The sequence below is a fragment of the Macaca fascicularis genome, chromosome 15 (genome assembly GCF_037993035.2).
Source record: "Macaca fascicularis isolate 582-1 chromosome 15, T2T-MFA8v1.1".
NCBI lineage: Eukaryota > Metazoa > Chordata > Mammalia > Primates > Cercopithecidae > Macaca > Macaca fascicularis.
Genome location: NC_088389.1, coordinates 79,808,557 through 79,826,836, shown reverse-complemented (window position 1 = coordinate 79,826,836; position 18,280 = coordinate 79,808,557). Strand labels below are relative to the sequence as shown.

Genomic DNA, 18,280 nt, shown 5'->3' with positions numbered 1-18,280 from the left:
CAGATCTAAAATGTCCCATTCCAGTTCCAGCAATAGCTGCCTTATGAATTGTTTGAAAAGAAAGCTAAGTATTTTAGAGCCAAGAGACCTGTGATCAACTCTAAGCCTCTCATTTTACACCCGAGGTGCTATCTTTGTATGGACAGTATATATAAGTGATAGGGCTTTAGAATTTCTAAGGCTTTATAAAATTATTTAATATTTATTAAACCCTTTCTAGCAGCAGATGTGGATGACACTACTTATGAAGAGTAAGAAGCTATTCAGGTGTAATTTATAAAAATTACCTAATTAGGGCCATTGGCAATACATTAGTGTAAAGACTCCATATGAGAAAAGTGACAGTATAGATATTACTTTAAAAATTCATTTTAAAATACTACGTACAGTAAATCTAGTAATTAAAATGGAAGTAACAAAACATGTTTACCTGAATCACTGAACCTCTCAAATGTGTTGATCAGGTTATTAATATACCTTTATATGTGATCATCTTAAGGTTTGCAGGGGCATAGTTCTTTTTGATATTATACAGGAAATTCCAGAGCCAGATAGTATAAAATATTTATTGAAAACAACAGTATTTAAAATATTTACAAAGACTCCCATAGAGGATTCTCAAATATTTTCAACTTAGGATGTGGACTTGCTATTCAGGGTGCCTAAAGAAAAAGGTGATCTCTAGAGCAACTATGTATCTGCAACATAAAAGAAACATTTACTTCAATACTTCTACATTGAGGAAAACGTCATTAAACATATTTTAATTTTAGTACACTCACAGTAGGAAGATAATAGTCTGCTTTTACACAGATCTCCAGAATTCCTGTTTTTTCTTTAGATAAATTTGACTTCATAGTCAAGAGACTCATGGTAAAGAAAAGGTTTCAAAATACTCGTATTTTTGTTTTCAGTTCAATTTCCCCCAATTGTTAACTTCAGCTATTCTTTATTCCACTTGATGACATTTTTCATGTTTAGCAACATTATATGGTGGTTCTCTTTAAACATTTAAAATAACTAGAACATTTTAGCATTATCTCAGGTTTCAAGCTGATGTAGAAGTCAGTTTATACACCTTTGTATCTTACAAACAGTGAACAAAACAGTACATTCTATATAATGTCTGATATGAATGTAATGAGAAATCCACTTACAGTAATGAATTAGCCCTCTTTACCATTTATTCCATGATATAGGAGGCAAACTAAACAATTCCAAAACTTAAACAATTGATAAAGATGACACATGGCCTTGGGGTATCTGTGTGTGAATACATACTCCCGACACACATTTACATAGGTGTGTATGTATGTATGTATGTATGTATATATTGCTATAACTAGAGAGACCACATGCAACCATAAAAAATATATAATAAAATCAATTAGTGGGACATAAAATGAATAAAAAGTTAAGATACCATAGGAGATTTCAGAGAAGGAATAGGCACATGGATATAAAAAGCGTGGATTAAGACTTCAAGGTGGAAGTGACATTTTTTCTGAGGCTTAAAAGAGAGCTGTAATTGTGGTAAACCAGTAGAGGAAGGCAAGGTATTCCTGCTTCAGAAAAATTGTAAACCAAGACCCCTAAAGACCCATGCTCACTGAAGCATTTCAGTAAAAAAAAAGGGAGATTACAGTGGAAGGGGGAATAGAAGAAATCTGCTACAGGGGAACTTACATGCCTTTAAATTTGAACTCTGTTTTAGAATTAACAATGAACCATTAGTGGAATTTTAGGCAAGGAAGTGACCCAATCAACACAGTTCTTAAGATCAAAAGGTAACTATGCAGGAGATATTGGATAGGGAAAAGGCTGCAGGCAAAAAGCCGCAATCACTTTGGTTTAGGAGAAGAAAGTGACAGATCTGAGATATTTTTTGTTTATGTTACTGGCATATGAAGAACAGGAAAGAATGCCAAAAACTTTCAGCCTATCACAGGTATAACTCAACAACGTGATTTTTACAAATCCAAAATGTCTACAGACATTCTACTCATTTGATTCTCAGTAATTAAGGGTTTCTCAGACTTGAGTGGCGAACTTGAGCTTCCCTATCGATAGTTAACAATCTCTACCGAAGTATATACGTAACAACATACCTGCTTCTTAAAAGTACCACAGGGTTAAATGTGAATCTCTATTTCCTAGCGGCAGTTCTCAAACTCTTTCTTGAGCTTAAGAATTACTAGGGAAGCACATTTAAAATATAATTAAATGAAATAATACACATTAAGTGTCTAGCAATGGCCTTGGCACTTCTGCAGATGCTGATATGATAGCGTTACATGCTAAGATTTTCAGATACTGAGTTTTCTTAAAGCAGACTAAAGGTTTCCCCATAGACCTGCATAGTCCCTGATTTGTTTTATTAACTAATAAAAGAAAACAGCAACTTAGAAGATTTTTTTCTTCTCCTTTTCCATTGCAAAGAAGGTAGTTACATGTGCTTCATTTTGTCTTTTCTCACAAAAAGATGAGTCTTCACACTGGGACAGCACAAACAACTTAGAGAAAGGCAGTCCAAGATAAATGAAGAGAGATGAACTATTAAGCCATCTACTTCCATAAATTTCCCCTCCACCTTCTTTCCTTGCCAGTTTTTTGGGGGCTAGTGGACAAGATTTTGATGGTTGTGAGATGGGGACTACAAAGGGTATTGTAGGTACTATCACCCTTCCAGTGCCTGTTCCATTCCTCCTGGTTCACAGAGGGCAATAGTATGTGTTCACTTGGATGCTAGACCCAAGTCTTTTTCTAGGCAGGGCACCTGAAGGAGTGAGGCAGGAGACTACAAGTGTGACAAGTTATTTAACTCTAGGTTCAGTTTTCTCAAGTTATTGTGGGGCTATTCTGTAGGGACTGAGGAATTTTGATGGTTGTTCCTTGTTCCTTTCTCTCAACAGGGAGTACAAAATAACCCAACAACAATAAAACAGACTAATGAAAATTTTAATTTATATTTTTGTTAAAATATAAAAGTAGGATTAAGTTAAATTATCAAAGTCTAAATTAGACTAAATATAAATGTTATACAACCCACTGAATGGATTTATAGTTTGACAGTGTTCCTTACACGTGTCTACTCATCTTCTTCCATCTTTTTCCTTTTTTTAAATCATTCTGCCCCAGTCTTCACTTAATCATCACATGCACTTTATTCCACCAAACATCACTTCTCAGGATCATTCTACTTGAATAATCATTAAGCTTGTTTAGAGCTTTTCCAGTCTTAAAATTTGTCATCTTGACTACACATCCCAAGGTACTACTTTTCTCACTTTTTCTGGTCAGCCAGAATGTTCCATAAAGAAACAATAAAAGTTGTATAGTTCTCTACGATGAAAGATTAGTATATTCAATGGCTATTAACCACTTAGTGAACATACAACAAAAACTACTCATCCTTATATTCACTGACTGAAGTTATAACATAAGAAATTAGTTACACTACTACTTTGTCATTCACTTAATGCTTACAAGATTACTCAAGAAATCAAAATGGCTTCCCATTGCTTGACGTTTGTTTTCCAAATACTTCATATTTCAATCTCATATACCTACAAAGAGAAAAAATCCAAACATACTTTCCTTACCTAAAAATATTAAAGAAGGCTAAAAGGCATTTGGGATTTTTTTAAAACTTTGAAAAACAGTGTGACACTTCCAACATGTATTTAAGTTATAATTCAGTTTCTATCCCGTGGCATAGCTTCAATTTAAGTGCATCATAGTTATATTAAATAGGTATGTCTTCATCTTGTCAAGTCAGATGGTGGTTCTTTTGCATCAAGGCTCTTATTCAAAATGTCTTCTTCTGCAAATTGATTTTTAAAACAAAGTATAAGCAAACATTACAAAGAAAAATAAATAGAACAGATTCCAAGCAGTAGCAAATTTTAGTCGAGATAAAAAGTTCATAGTTTTGCAAATACTCAATTATGATAAAATTATCATTATTCTCACCAAAGTACTCTCTTTCTCCAGAGATCAATACATTCCTCCTAGAATACTTCTTTTTTTTTTTTTTCTGTGACAGGGTCTTGCTCTGTCACCCAGGCTGGAGTGCAGTAGTGGCGCGATGGCAGCTTACTCCAGCCTCAAACTCCCAGGCCTAAGTAATCCTCCCACCTCAGCCTCCTGCGTACCTCGGACCACAGGCATGTGCCAACATGCCCAGCTAATTTTTTAATTTTTTGTAGAGACATAGTCTCCCTGTGTTGCTGAGGCTGGTGTCGAACTCCTGGGTTCAAGTGATCCTCCCATCTAGGCCTCCCAAAGTGCTGGGATTGCAGGCGTGAGCCACTGTGCCCAGCCAAATACTTTTCAATATAGCAGTCAGTGTATAACTATTATGGGCAAATCAGAGTGATACGTAATGAATCTGTATCACCAGATCCTTATCTCTCCTAATGAGCTACAAGAGCGATTTTTTTAACCTTTTATGAGGAAAACATTCAAACATACAAAACTGATAAAAACTATGATTAACTCAATGTATCCATCACCTAGCTTCAATAATTATTAATATTAACTGTTATGAACTGAATTAATACCCCGTTGAAGTTCTAACCCCAGTAACTCAGAATGTGACCTTATTTGGAAATATGGTCATTACAGATACAATTAGCTAAGTAAGATGAGGTCATACTGGAGTAGGGTGACCTCTTAAGTAGCTAATATGACTGTGTCCTTATAAGACACATACACACACAAGGGAAGAATACCATGTGACAATGGAGGCAAAGATTAGAATTACACTGCCACAAGCCAAGGAATGCCTGGTGCTACCAGAGGCTAGAAGAGGCAAAGAAAGATCCTCTTCTAGTGGCTTCAGAGGGAACATGGCCCTGTCAACACCTTGATTTTGGACATCTAGCCTCTAGAACTTACTGTTTTCAAAGACAATAAATTTCTGCTGTTCCAAGCCACCCACTTTATGGTGCTTTGTTATGGCAGCCCTAGGAAACTAATACACTGACCTGGCTTCTTTTATTTCTACACCCCACTCCCAGATACTACACCATTACAGTGATGATATTTAAAATTGGGTTTCTCAAGTTTTTAAAAACCACCTTCCAGTGGGCAAGATTTTGATGACAACTACTTTTCAGTTATTTGTATTATAAAAGCAGTAAGTTTCAGGTTGGGGGGGCTTTTTTTCCCACCCCTGTCTCAAATCAATTGTAACTACATATACATAAACAGAGATTCTGAAAGGACCTTTACAGTGAGGGATCATTCCCCTCAACCTAAATGAAGGAAGGAGGAGCACATTAACAATAAAGGTCATGCAGCATCCATTGTGTACTGGTTTTATCAAAAGTTGAGAGAAAACTTCAACAGGTGAATATGCATAGGTCTAGTTAAACCTTACCTTTTAAATTAGGTAGTTCTCCAAGACTACATGATATTGTGGTCCTCAATCTTTGTTCCACTGGAGAAAACTTAATTAGTGGTGAAAGAGACCGTTTTCTTTCACCGATGGACATGGGTAAAGATGTCTTTGTATGGTCAGTATGCAAATCACGGGTGTCCAAAAAGTTAAGCACATCATCTGTTTGTACATTTTGGGGAGTAGGGCTCAATTCTGGTTTGTGTCTTTCGGGTGTTTGGGAATTCGAGAGGTAAGATTCTTCCCCTTTCTTGGAAAGAGATTTCTTCAGAGCCTCGTATCTACTGCGAAGAGCCTGTATATCGAAGTCTGATTCTGGAGTAGTCTGTCTCCCTCCCACAACATTTTCTAGAAGAATGCCACCATGCATAGGACTATTTGGCTCCAGTTTAAAATTGGCCTCTGAACTACTGGAACTATTAAAACTTAGGTGACCAACTTCTTCCGGAAGAGTTTCGTGTAATATGCCAAAATCATTATCTTTAAAACTCTTAGAACTAATTCCACTTGATAGCTGAAAAGAGTTCCACAACATAGTTTTATTTGTGGAAGGTTTGTTACAAGAAACTTCTAAGTGGTCCAATATTTTCATAAACTCCTCTTCACTGCCACCCATCACATCTATCCTATTGCCAACAGCTGGGGAGAATGTCTCCATTTGGCTAGTTTCTGAAAGCTTGGTGAAGGCTAAACATTCCAAATCTTGCTTGCAAATTACTTTCTTATTTAACAAATCTGACTGACTTTGTGTTGGTGGTTCATCTATGTGACTGGTCAGCACAGGTTTCTGAGGCACACACTTGCAATCTGAAACAACTTTCTCTTCAGTCGAACGAGACTGGCCAAAATCTGACACAGTGGTTTCTAAGAGAAAATCATCCATGCTAAATTCTCTTTGACTGTGCAACACAGGTAATGATTCTGGCAATACTTCTCTATGTTCAGCATCCATTTGAGTTGGTTCTGCAGTTCTGTTTTCTTCCATTTCAATAGCTTTTCTCCATGAGCTCCTAATTTCAGTTACTACAATTAAAGGGGAGAAAAACACAATTTACTAACATTCCCAAACATAGAGCATGCAATGAATCATATTATTTCTAACACTGAAGATAAAGCTCGACTCAGTATGTGTTCCATAAATATACTGGTTGGATGACAAGGCTCCACAATGTAACCAATCCCAACATCAAAGAACCCCATCTCCAACTGATCACACACAAATAAACACATAGAAAGAGAGTTGTTCTTAAAATGTGCATCAATTTTTACGCAGCACATATGAATTACATATATTAAAAAGACCTTTTCTTGTCCATCTAAGCCACAGTTTGGCAAACATTTTCTATAAGGACCAGATAGTAATATTTTAGGCTTTGCAGGTCATCCATTCTGTCAACTACTTAACTCTGCCATGATAGCATGAAAGTAGCCATAAACAATGTCAACAAATGAAAATGCTTATGTTCAACATAATTTTATATACAAAAACACACAAGGTGGGGCCAAATTTGGTTCATAGGCTATAGTTTGCTGACCTAGGCTGTGGCTCAGTCCAAACTGAATTATATCAGCAGCAGAACAGAAATTATTTAGTTACTCAACCAAGATGATGTGCCTACCTAAGGACACCAATATCAGAACTTTGCCTACACAAATTACAAGTTATAGCAAAAAAGGTATTGGGCAGTTTGACTCATTTGGGAGGGGTAAAGACCTCCGCACACATGGTTTATGGCTAATGCTTCTGGTTGATGACTGGCAGAACACAGCCTATGTACTCTATAAATACGTGGATCACAGGTCAGACCAGGAGGCAAGAGATTTTTTTTTAAATGCTCAAATAAGATCTTTCTAGATAAAAGCAAAGTAAACAACAAAGACAAAATTGTATGTTATCAAAATTTTATATCTCTATATACTGAGTACACTAAAGGCACAAAATACTGCTAAAAGACTGTTATGTGAGAATGCCCACACTTAGTATGTCGAGTACAACAGCATAAATAAAGAACCATTGGCAACTAAGCTAAAAAGATCTGTCAGGTCATGGTTCTAACAGTGGTTATGTCAAAGAAACAAAAGAGAGTAACAGAAAGCATTATTAACTTACTCAAGTTTTCTGGAGTTCGGGGAATCTGATTCCTTGTTAAGAAGGGGTTAGAACCCAGAGAGTCAATTAGTTCCTCTAATTTTATTTCATTTCCTTCAGAGAGTTGTGGTGAATCAGATAAAACTGCTCTGGCAATCTAAAACAGAAAAGAAAAACTAAAGCAAAGATTACCAAGCCCATTGGTAAAGCAAAGATTACCAAGCCCATTGGCAGAATGCAACAAAACCCCTGATAAGGATAATAAGCACTTCACAGTCAGCAGCCCCTCCCATTGCAGACAACACAAAAAATAAACAACAAAGAAGTTCCCAAACAACTCTGTATAGACCATCTAGGTACAATCCTGTAAAATGAAACACTGAAGTATTTCCTCATCTTAAATGGATAGCCCATTATAAAGGAGAGAAGAGATAAGAACCTTTACACCGGGAAGATTTAGGGGCAGTTCCAATTCTGCAGTGACCTAAGCTGCTGTCCACCACAACTGTAAGCTTGCCAGCTCTGTATTCACTAAAATGACTAGTTTTAAAGGAAGCAGACTCTTCTCAATTATAATCAATTTGCACAGCAACACCTCTATTAAGAAACAGAATCATTCTGACAACATACCTCTTCACCAGAAACCTCATTATCAGATCTAAATTACTGAAAAAAGTATAGGTACATTCTAAAACAGAAACGTATCCAATATCAAAATAGTGCTCTCTATTAAGTATCAATAAAACTGAAAAAGAAAAAACATGCAAATTAAAAACTCTGCCCCCGACATCACTAAAAAATAAACTTCTGGAAGCCATAATTAAATTGGCCCAAGAGGCCGGGCATGGTGGCTCACGCCTGTAATCCCAGCACTTTGGGAGGCTGAGACAGGTGGATCACTTCAGGTCAGGAGTTCGAGACCAACCTGACCAACACGGAGAAACCCCATCTCTACTAAAAATACAAAAGGAGCTGGGCATGGTGGTGCATGCCTGTAATTCCAGCTACTTGGTAGGCTGCGGCAGAAGAATCGCTTGAACCCGGGAGGCGGAGGCTGTGGTGAGACGAGATGGCACCATTGCACCCCAGCCTGGGCAACAAGTGCAAAACTCCGTCTTAAAAAAATAAAATAAATAAAATAAAAAATACAAATAAAATTGGCCCATAGAAAAAAAGGGCTTCTCCTTCAAGAAAACAGAGTGCTTCTGGAATTCAAACACTAAATATCCCCTGTCATAAATACTCTTAAAGAAAATTAATTTTACTTTCAGAGCTTCATGAAATTTTAAGACTTTCCTCTTCTATCTGATCCCATTGCTAATATAAATTCTTTTAATCAGAAAATGTGTTTTTCCTTTCAAAATTAGGAAAGTAAAAAAGACTAACCATCTTTTCTTTAGTGTAGAGTCAATGAAGAGAAACAAAAGAACTTTAGAGATTTAAAAGTACTTAAGGACCATGAAACTAGACCTGTTACAAACAAGAAAAATGACTGACATCCAGTCAGGCATGGTGGCTCATGCCTGTAATCCCAGCACTTTGGGAGGCCAAAGCTAGAGGATCACTTAAGGCTACGGGTTTGAGACCAGCCCGGGCAAAAGAGTGAGTCTCCAACTCCACAAAAAATAAAAAACTTATTAGCCAGACAAAGTGGTGCACGCCTATAGTCATAGCTATTTGGAAGGCTGAGGTGGAAGGATCCCTTGAGCTCAGGAGTTTGGGGTTACAGTGAGCTATAATTGCAAAACTGCACTCCAGCTTGGGTGACAGAACAAGACCCTGTCTTAAAAGAAAAAAGAAAAATGTCTGACATTCAGTTCTCTTATTTGGACAATGCTCATTTAGTTTGATCAGGAATGCAATAAAGGAGGGAAGTCTAATACCTGAATTAATATCCACTAAACCAAATTTTTTTCAGTCTCTCAGGAATAAAAAGTAACACTAATTTTCTGGCTGCTTAACCAAATCCAAGCAATGCTAAAGCATGTTATGGGAAATGTATTAAAAATAACATTAACAAATAACTTCAGAATTTAACTTGCGTGAACTGAGTTCTGTAATGCTGACCAATGGTAGCACTGTGTGGTCACTTACCAGTGAAAAGCAGAATAGTGTTAAGGGATGGGGCTGGTTAGGAAAATCAAGTTCATTAACAACAATGCATCTAATCACTTTTGAAATATTTTAGACAGCAAAAAGAACAAAACCTACACTCAGTGATATGATACTGCAACGTGTTCTAATATTCAAAAAAAGAGGAAACTCAGCTAAGCAACAAACAACACTGACAAAGTATTTTAATAAAGTATAAACCCTGGGTACATTTATCTAACTATGTAATGGTTAATCTCCAAAATTTCTCAAATGTATCATTTGTATACTTTCAGGTAATGTTTAAAGAATGGGAAGTGGGTTCTGCACCACAGTTGTAATATTAACTAAAAAAGTTTATATTGAATCTATTCTCACTTTGGAGGAAAACGAATTTTGCTTTAACCATAATTTTTATTATCCTTAGCCTTCTTTATCCCATATTACCTCAGGTAATCAATAATTAACTGTATTTCGCTTAGGATCCCAACACCATTGAGAAAATACTTGTTTTTGATTTTGTTTTTTGAAACAGGGTCTCAGTCTGTCACTCAGGCTAGAGTGTAGGGATGCAAACACAGCTCACTGCAGCCTCAATAGCCTGGGCTTTAAGTGATCCTCCACCTCAGCCTCACCAGTAAGTAGCTGGGACTTCAGAGACGTACCACCATGCTCAACTGGTTTTTTTTTTTAACTTTTTTGTAGAGATGGGTTTCACCATGTTGCCCATGCTGGTCTCGAACTTCTGGGCTCAAGTGTTCCTCTGCCTAAACCTCCCCAAGTGTTGGGATTACAGGCATGAGCCACTGTGCCCATCTAATAACTGATATTTAAGTATACTCATTATAGTCTTTTCTCACCTCTTCTACCAGATGATCTTGCTCTTTTTGAAATGGATCACTTTTTTTAGCTGGCAGAGACCCTCCAAATGTACTACTCTCTGTATTCGTTGCAACATCTGATAATGGAGAATTTTCCACTTCAAATTCTGGTATTTTCTTAGAAATTGCTTCATTTTTTTCTTTGGGAGTTCTCATCTTTGTGTCCTGAAGAAGACAGATATGTAATGTTAAACCCTTAATAATCATGGCTGATCTTGAAGCTTTCTTCATTAGCAGTTCACTGGTTATCAGGAACCTATAAAAGGTTATCATTATTGTGAAATTGTATGTCACTGGCAGAATTAACTAATTCCAATATTCCCACTTAGCAATAAGGAATATATAAGTAGATATGGTACAAAATATACAAATATTAGAAAATGTAAAAACAGACATTAAATTTAACTGTGGTATCAAAAAAATAAATAATATTTTATAATTTAGTATGGCTAGAATTAATTGAGACATTTTAAAATATACCTTTTCAAGTAGTATAACACTGTTTCTATCTGATGATGAAACTGACTGCAACAAGAAAGAGGCAGGGCTAAAAGGGAAAAAGACAACAAATCCAAGTTATAACGAGGAAAGAATTCCATTCCCTTTACAAGTCTACTCTAAAATCTGTCTGCCCCGTATCTGTCCGTTACGATTTCACTCAATTCGTCCCGGTCATCAAAAGGCAGTTCATTCTAGGGAGGCATGGTGACAAGCAGAGCAGTATTTCAGCCCAATTTGTGTATCAGCCTCCCAATTATGAAGACTTTACTTACCACATACTGAGTCAAGAATATGTTGATTTGAAAGAGTTAAATGACAATGAATACTCCACAACCTGAACACAGGTTAAAAACAGATTCAAAACAGAATTGCATTATTATAATGTCACAGGGTCCAAATCACAGTTTCTTTGTAGCAGATCCTTTTTTTTTTTCTGAGACGGAGTTTCCCTCTTGTCGCCCAGGTTGGAGTGCAATGGTGCGATCTTGGCTCACCACAACCTCCGCCTCCCAGGTTCAAGCGATTCTCCTGCCTCAGCCTCCCGAGTACCTCGGATTACAGGCATGCACCACAACACCTGACTAATTTTGTATTTTCAGTAGAGACAGGGTTTCTCCATGTTAGTCAGGCTGGTCTCAAACTCCCAACCTCAGGTGATCTGCCCACCTTGGCCTCCCAAAGTCCTAGGATTACAGGTGTGAGCCACCACACCTGGCCCAGCAGAGACTTATTTTTAAGATACTTTTGATACTTCATATCCAAAATCAATTTCTCATATGCTAAATTTTACTCTACAGCAAACATGTTACACTTTCACAGTAACGTCATAAGGTTAGAGTTTTAGTTTGCCGCATTCTGTTGTATTTCTTAATCTTTTGTATTCCCTTGCCCTTTTGGATAAATATTAAAACTTTACGCAGCTATTCATGCTAATTATAAAATGTTATTAAATTTAAAAATCTTCAAAGAAGTGGTAACTTTTTTACTTTGATCTTAAAAACCTTTAAAAGTTAAAAGCCTAAAGCTTTTCTACTCTAGTTAATATAAGACAGGATTATCAAGACCACTTTCAACAACATGCATGTTGGTACTTTCCTTTCTTCTTATAACTAGAAGTACAAAATTAATAGCATTGCAAATATTTTATATCATAGTCAATGTAATTTTCAAACTTCTTCAAATATGCACTCTTAAGAGTCTTTGTCTACGTTCCAAACATAATTCAAAATCACTGCAATCACTCAAGCTTCAACATAGCATTGACAAAATATAACCCAGATATCAAAGGCAAAGGATTGATCATCTACTAGATTTTGGGGTCTTACATTAAAATTATCACAAAGCCCCCTGAAACAGAGCCAGCAATCTATGGACCAATGCCACTAAGGTGCCACCACCACAAGAAGGTAAGGACAAAGGCTATGCCCTTCCCTAAGGCTATTCCCAGAGACTAACACAGTGGTTGGTAGTACAACACATACATGTTAACTGTTTGATGAACTGATGGAATCGATGAGTAAATGCCACTTGAGAATGGGGTTCTACAGGTGACAAGTGTTTCCATTTGAATGATTCTTATGGCAGAGAACAATGGAAACATTCTGTACCCTCCCCTCTCTCATTTCTGAACTGGCAACATGCTATTAAGCCTGCTAACATCGTAATCTAAGACAACTTTAAAGCAGCCCTGGCTCAGTCTGTATACTTCATCCATTTGCCATGCCAAGATTGAGGCCCATGAAATCCTAACACTGTAACAAAACAAAGAAAAGACGGTGATCCCATTGTGGAAATTTATCCTAAGGGAAGAACATAGAGGAAAAAAGAGGAACACACTTTTTATAGTAGTAAAAAATAAAATTGAGAGAAAATTCAAATCTAAAAATAAATGCAGTGTTACAAAGCTATTATCAATGAAAATTGGTAAATATGTTATTTAAACATACAGCCAAAAAAATCACAACCATTTATACTATGTTAATGTTTTAAAATTTGGGGCTGGGCGTGGTGACTCACACCTGTAATCCCAGCACTTTGGGAGGCTGAGGCAGGTGGATCACCTGAGGTCAGGAGTTCCACCAGCCTCGCCAACATGGTGAAACCCCGTATCTACTAAAAATACAAAAATTAGCCAGGTGTGGTCATGGGTGCCTGTCATCCCAGCTATTTGGGAGGCCGAAGCAAGAGAATCGCTTGAACCCAGGAGGTGGCAGTTGCAGTGAGCCGAGATCGTGCCATTGCACTCCAGCCTGGGCAACAGGAGCAAAATTCCGTCTCAAAAATAAATAAATAAAATTTTGTACTTTAGAATTTTGCATTTTAAAATTTGTATTCAGATTGTATCCATCCTTCGATTACAGCTTTTTGGTTTTTTTTGAGACAGACTTTCACTTTGTCGCCCACGCTGGAGTACAGTGGCGGGATCCTGGCTCACTGCAACCTCCATCTCCTGGGTTCAAGCACTTCTCCTGCCCCAGCCTCCTGAGTAGCTGGAATTACAGGTGCCGACCACCACACCCAGCTAATTTTTGTAGTTTTAGTAGAGACAGGGTTTCACCTGTTGGCCAGGCTGGTCTCAAACTCCTGACCTCAGGTGATCTGCCTGCCTCAGCATCCCAAAGTGCTGGGATTACAGGCATGAACCACCATGCCCAGCTAGAGCTAAATTTATATATGGTGGTATACAAAGCCTAGAAAAGTACTTGGCAGGGAAAAATGTTACAAGTGATTCCTTAAAAACTTTAACCAATTATTTCTCATTTTTATTTGCTGTTGTTGTTATATCAATAATTAGGAGAAAAATAAAAATAGAAACTATAAAAAGAGAAAGATATGAGACTAGAACTCAATTTCTAACACAAATGATGTTTAGCTGGCATGTATGCAAGATCATACTGCCCTCCTTGTCTTTGAAATGTGGTATAGGAGAAAACATAGAAGTTAGATGTCTAGAACAACAGCATCATTACCATTAGAAATATCATGGAACCCACCCACCCACACACACACACAGACACAGACACAAAAAGCCACTGCAAAGAAAGCTAATGCTCACAGTGTACAGCAAAGGCATCACCAATTGCTGAATTCTGGTTTTAAGTATAATGCAGCCTCCATGAGCTCACTCTGATCAGAAGCAGAAATGAAAGCCAGGCAAGGTGGCTCACGTCTGAAATCCTAGCATTTTGGGAGGCCGGGGTGGGAGGATCACTTGAGCTCAGAAGTTTGAGACCAACCTAGGCAACATAGTGAGACTTCATCTCTAAAAAAAAAAATTAATTAGCTGGGTGTGGAGGCGCATGCCTGCACTCCTAGCTACTTGGCTAGCTGAGATGTAAGGATCACTTGAGCCCAGGAGATCAAGGCTGCAGTGAGCTGTGATTGCACCACTGCACTCCTGCCTGGGTAGCAGAGCAAGACCCTTCTCAAAAAAACAAACAAAAAAAAAGCCAGCAATGAGATTTATGGAAAAGACTACATATCTTTTGGTATCCGTGAATGACAACTGCATGTGATAGGGCTAATAACACTCTAAAAACTACATTCTTTCCATTTTTTTAGTTGAATGGTTATATTGATCATATCCACATATGAATTTCCCAGTTAACTACATTGTTACTGATAAAAGATGATGTATTGCAGATAAAACAGTGTAATTGCTGAACTACATGCAAAAAAGGTATTCTTTTCTTTCATTAAGTACAGTCCATCTACGTTACATATTACTGATGGAACATTTAACTACATATACCTTTAACAGTGAAGAATTCTGAGCAGACTACTTCCATGTCCCAGGAACTTAGCTTTTCACAGTCCTTCTGTTCTGTCCCGCTATCTAGCAATAATAATCTTTCATATCCCATTAACCATTTATCCCTCACCACTAAGCCTTCCCCTTCCTCCCTTCAATATCTCAAATCTATAATTAAAATAATCAGAATATAACTAAAAGATCCAGGAGCTTAGAAGACAGATATGGAAATCAAAGTATATCTAATATAAGTTATTTTTCCTATATTAAGAGTTTCCATTTGAACTAAATTATTAGGGATTGAGTTTCTGGCTCCTACAGAATTCTGAGAGTATCTTGGTACAAAATTCTTCAAAAAAAAGAATCTTTTTTTTTCTTTCTTTCTTTTCAGATGGAGTTTCACTCTTGTTGTCCAGGCTGGAGTGCAATGGTACAACCTCAGCTCACCACAACCTCTGCCACCCGGGTTCAAGCAATTCTCCTGTCTCAGCCTCCCAAGTAAGTAGCTGGGATTAGGCATGCACCACCACACCCAGCTAATTTTTGTATTTTAAGTAGAGATGGGGTCTCACCATGTTGGTCAGGCTGGTCTCAAACTCCTGACCTCAGGTGAGCCACCCACCTCAGCCTCCTAAAGTGCTGGGATCACAGGCATGAGCCACCGCACCCGGCCCAAAAAAAAAAAAGTATTCTGAGGTTTAATGGGGTTCATGAATAAAATCTGCTATCTGTATTAATCTAGTATCCCCATCAATCTGTAGTCCAGCAAAACACCTTAATCAAAATATTTAATTTGCTCTCAAGGAAAGACAAAATCAAAAACTTAATTGAGTTTAGGAAGCACCAATCATACCCTCCCCCAGCCTGCCATAAAAAGAATTCTGATATGAGTGTACAATGGGTAGGCCAGTAACTTTACTATCTCTTCAACACCAGGTCCTCACGGAAGATTTCATTATTTTTCTTTAGGCACTCAAAAAATTAACATCAAATCCAGGCAGACTAAAACATAGTTCTTCCACAACTAGTCCTGACTGCTATGAACTAGATCACTGCAGAACCAATTACCAATAACTCAATTTCACAAAAAAAGGCTTAACTTTGGTTAGTGTTACAGTTTTCACTAAGACCATATAGAATGATGAGTGCTTCAATTCATTTAAAATTTAGGATTTTCTTTTATAATTTTCCTAAGTATTTTACTTTCATCTGTCCCTCATCTACTTGGGAAAGTTGTAATGAAAGACACCTATGTAGGTTAAAAAAACAATAAAACAAAAAAACCCAAATACAGGAAAGTTTCTTCGTGTTTGATTGCTACTTAATAATGCTTAATTTCAATAAAGAACTAATATGTTCCCCAATCGGATTACAAACATTTAGTTCACAGATTTTTTGCTCATAAAATCTGTAATCAGTCCAAAATGGGATAATAGAGAGAAAAAAAAAAGGCAATAAAGAAAATAGGAATATTACTGAAGGAAGTTAGAACAAAATTCGGTTTTTTCATATGTTAAATCTGGTAGTTACAGTAAATCAGAAGTTTTCCAATTTTTTTTTTAAGCATGGAACTCTTCTTACCAAATAGTTTACCAAACACCCCAATGTATAAAATATATAAAAGAGCAAGTTGCCCAGGCTAACGTAGGAAAAGGTTGGACCAGCCACGGGTTACGTTACATTCATCCACAGCACCAAATGGCACTATAGGATATAGTCTGAAAACTATCTGGACAAGATGATCTCAAAGGCCCCCAAACACTTGAACTTAGAGTAGTTTCAAAAAAGTTCACATACATAAAAAGGCAAAAACTCCCAAATTTGCGTTAGATAATTTCCAAATAATCCCCATGAAACCCAATATTTAGATAAAGAATAGAAGGGGAAAAAATACCCATTATCATAAATTTTGGATCTTTTCTGAAAATGTGGGTCTATGGTCGAAAAATATTGTCCAGTTAAAAGGGCAAAATTGGCCGGGCGCTGTGGCTCACATCTGTAATCACAGCACCTTGGGAGGCCAAGGCAGGCAGATCACCTGAGATCAGGAGTTCGAGACCAGCCTGGCCAACATGGTGAAACCCCATCTCGACTAAAAATACAAAACTTAGCTGGGCGTGCTGGCAGGCACCTGTAATCCAGCTACTCAGGAGGTAGCTTGAACCCAGGAGGAGAACCGTTTGAACCCAGGAGGCAGGGAGGTTGCAGTGGGCCAAGATCGCGCCATTGCACTCCAGCCTAGGAGACGAGAGCAAGACTCCGTTTCAAAAAAAAAAGGGGGTGGGGGGGCAAAATTATGCACTATCCCAGAGTAAGTAAGATTGGAAACTGTTTTAAGATGGGAACAAAATTAATATAGAAAAAAATAATATAAAAATCAATTTTGGGTCAGGCATGGGGGGTAATGACCATAATCCCAGCACTTTGGGAGGCCCAGGCAGGAGGATCACTTGAGGCCAAGAGTTAAAGACTAGCCTCTGCAACCCAGAAAGACCACACCTTTTGTTTTTCCTTTTAGAACAGACAAGGTCTTGCTATGCCTGGACTGGTCTAGAACTCCTGGGCTCAAGCGATCTTCCCACCTCAGCCTCCCAAAGTGCTAGGATTACAGGAGTGAGCTACTACATCCAGTGACTGGTGCATTTTTACAATCCTCTTGTAAGACAGAAAAGTTCTCCAAGTCCCCATCCAACCCAGAAGTCCAGCTGGCTTCATCTCTCAGTCCCATCTCTATTTTTTATAAAATAAGAGTTTTTTTAAATGTTTAACAAAAGAAAATCAAATTTGTTTTACCTGTTGGCTAGATCATGTACAGCTCCCAAGGTATTACTGTCTCCTCTGCAAACATTTTCTTGGTTATGTTGCTTATGTGTATCTAAAGAAAATTAAAAATTGATTACTCTTTAATTAGGTTTGTACATTCTAACATTCAAGGATCCCTTGAAATTCTAGAACAACTTCTAAACAGAAGAAAACAGAAAAACCAAAACACGAACACTAATAGGAAAAGATAATTATTCCATTGATAAGTGTAAAGTGATGAGCAGAAAAGTAATAGAGAATATCTAGCTTTTATAAAAGAAATGATGACTAATACTAAAACAAGTTTCTCAAAGAGTAAGAATCCATAATTCCCCAGTGTTACATGCTTCATGTTTACATACATAGATCATGAGATTATCACAAAAGCCAGCAAGGCCAAAAAGTTACAGTCTTAGCATATTTCAATGCACATTTATGATATCAGTCAACCTACATAATTATTCTTCAACCTATGACTGAATAACTACATGCTACTACCATACCCACATGCTACTACCATACCAACAATGGGAGAAAGAAATGAAAGATGGAGAGGTTGCCTCCGAAGAGTCAGTCTAGGAAAGGATAGTGATGTGTCAAGTGTTGTTATACTTCTACAGTATTATGACACAAGTATATACAGAGTTTAAGGAGGCAGAGGAGAGACATCCAGCCCAGACTGCGGAGTGGGAAGAAGGCATGAAGGTACTGAGGGAACGAGGTACAAGCTACTATGATGGAGCACAGGATACATCCAGTGGAAG

General features: G+C 37.5%; 1 protein-coding gene and 1 non-coding gene across 5 annotated transcripts in view; both read right to left on the bottom strand.

Moving 5' to 3' along the window:
• Positions 1-552: 552 nt before the first annotated feature.
• Positions 553-18,280, bottom strand: part of HAUS6 (HAUS augmin like complex subunit 6) — a 50,349-nt gene continuing 32,621 nt past the window's right edge. For all 4 annotated transcript variants that reach the window (XM_074017392.1, XM_074017393.1, XM_015437116.3 and 1 more), the window contains 6 exons: positions 17,508-17,589; positions 10,943-11,009; positions 10,442-10,627; positions 7,512-7,647; positions 5,384-6,424; positions 553-3,823 (listed from right to left, as the gene is read on the bottom strand). In XM_074017392.1, the coding sequence (XP_073873493.1) occupies positions 3,762-3,823; positions 5,384-6,424; positions 7,512-7,647; positions 10,442-10,627; positions 10,943-11,009; positions 17,508-17,589 (1,574 nt within the window). In that variant the 3' untranslated portion in view covers positions 553-3,761. The remainder of the gene's footprint in view (positions 3,824-5,383; positions 6,425-7,511; positions 7,648-10,441; positions 10,628-10,942; positions 11,010-17,507; positions 17,590-18,280) is intronic.
• LOC123569270 (small Cajal body-specific RNA 8) lies at positions 11,085-11,215 on the bottom strand. The gene has a single exon (XR_006692910.1).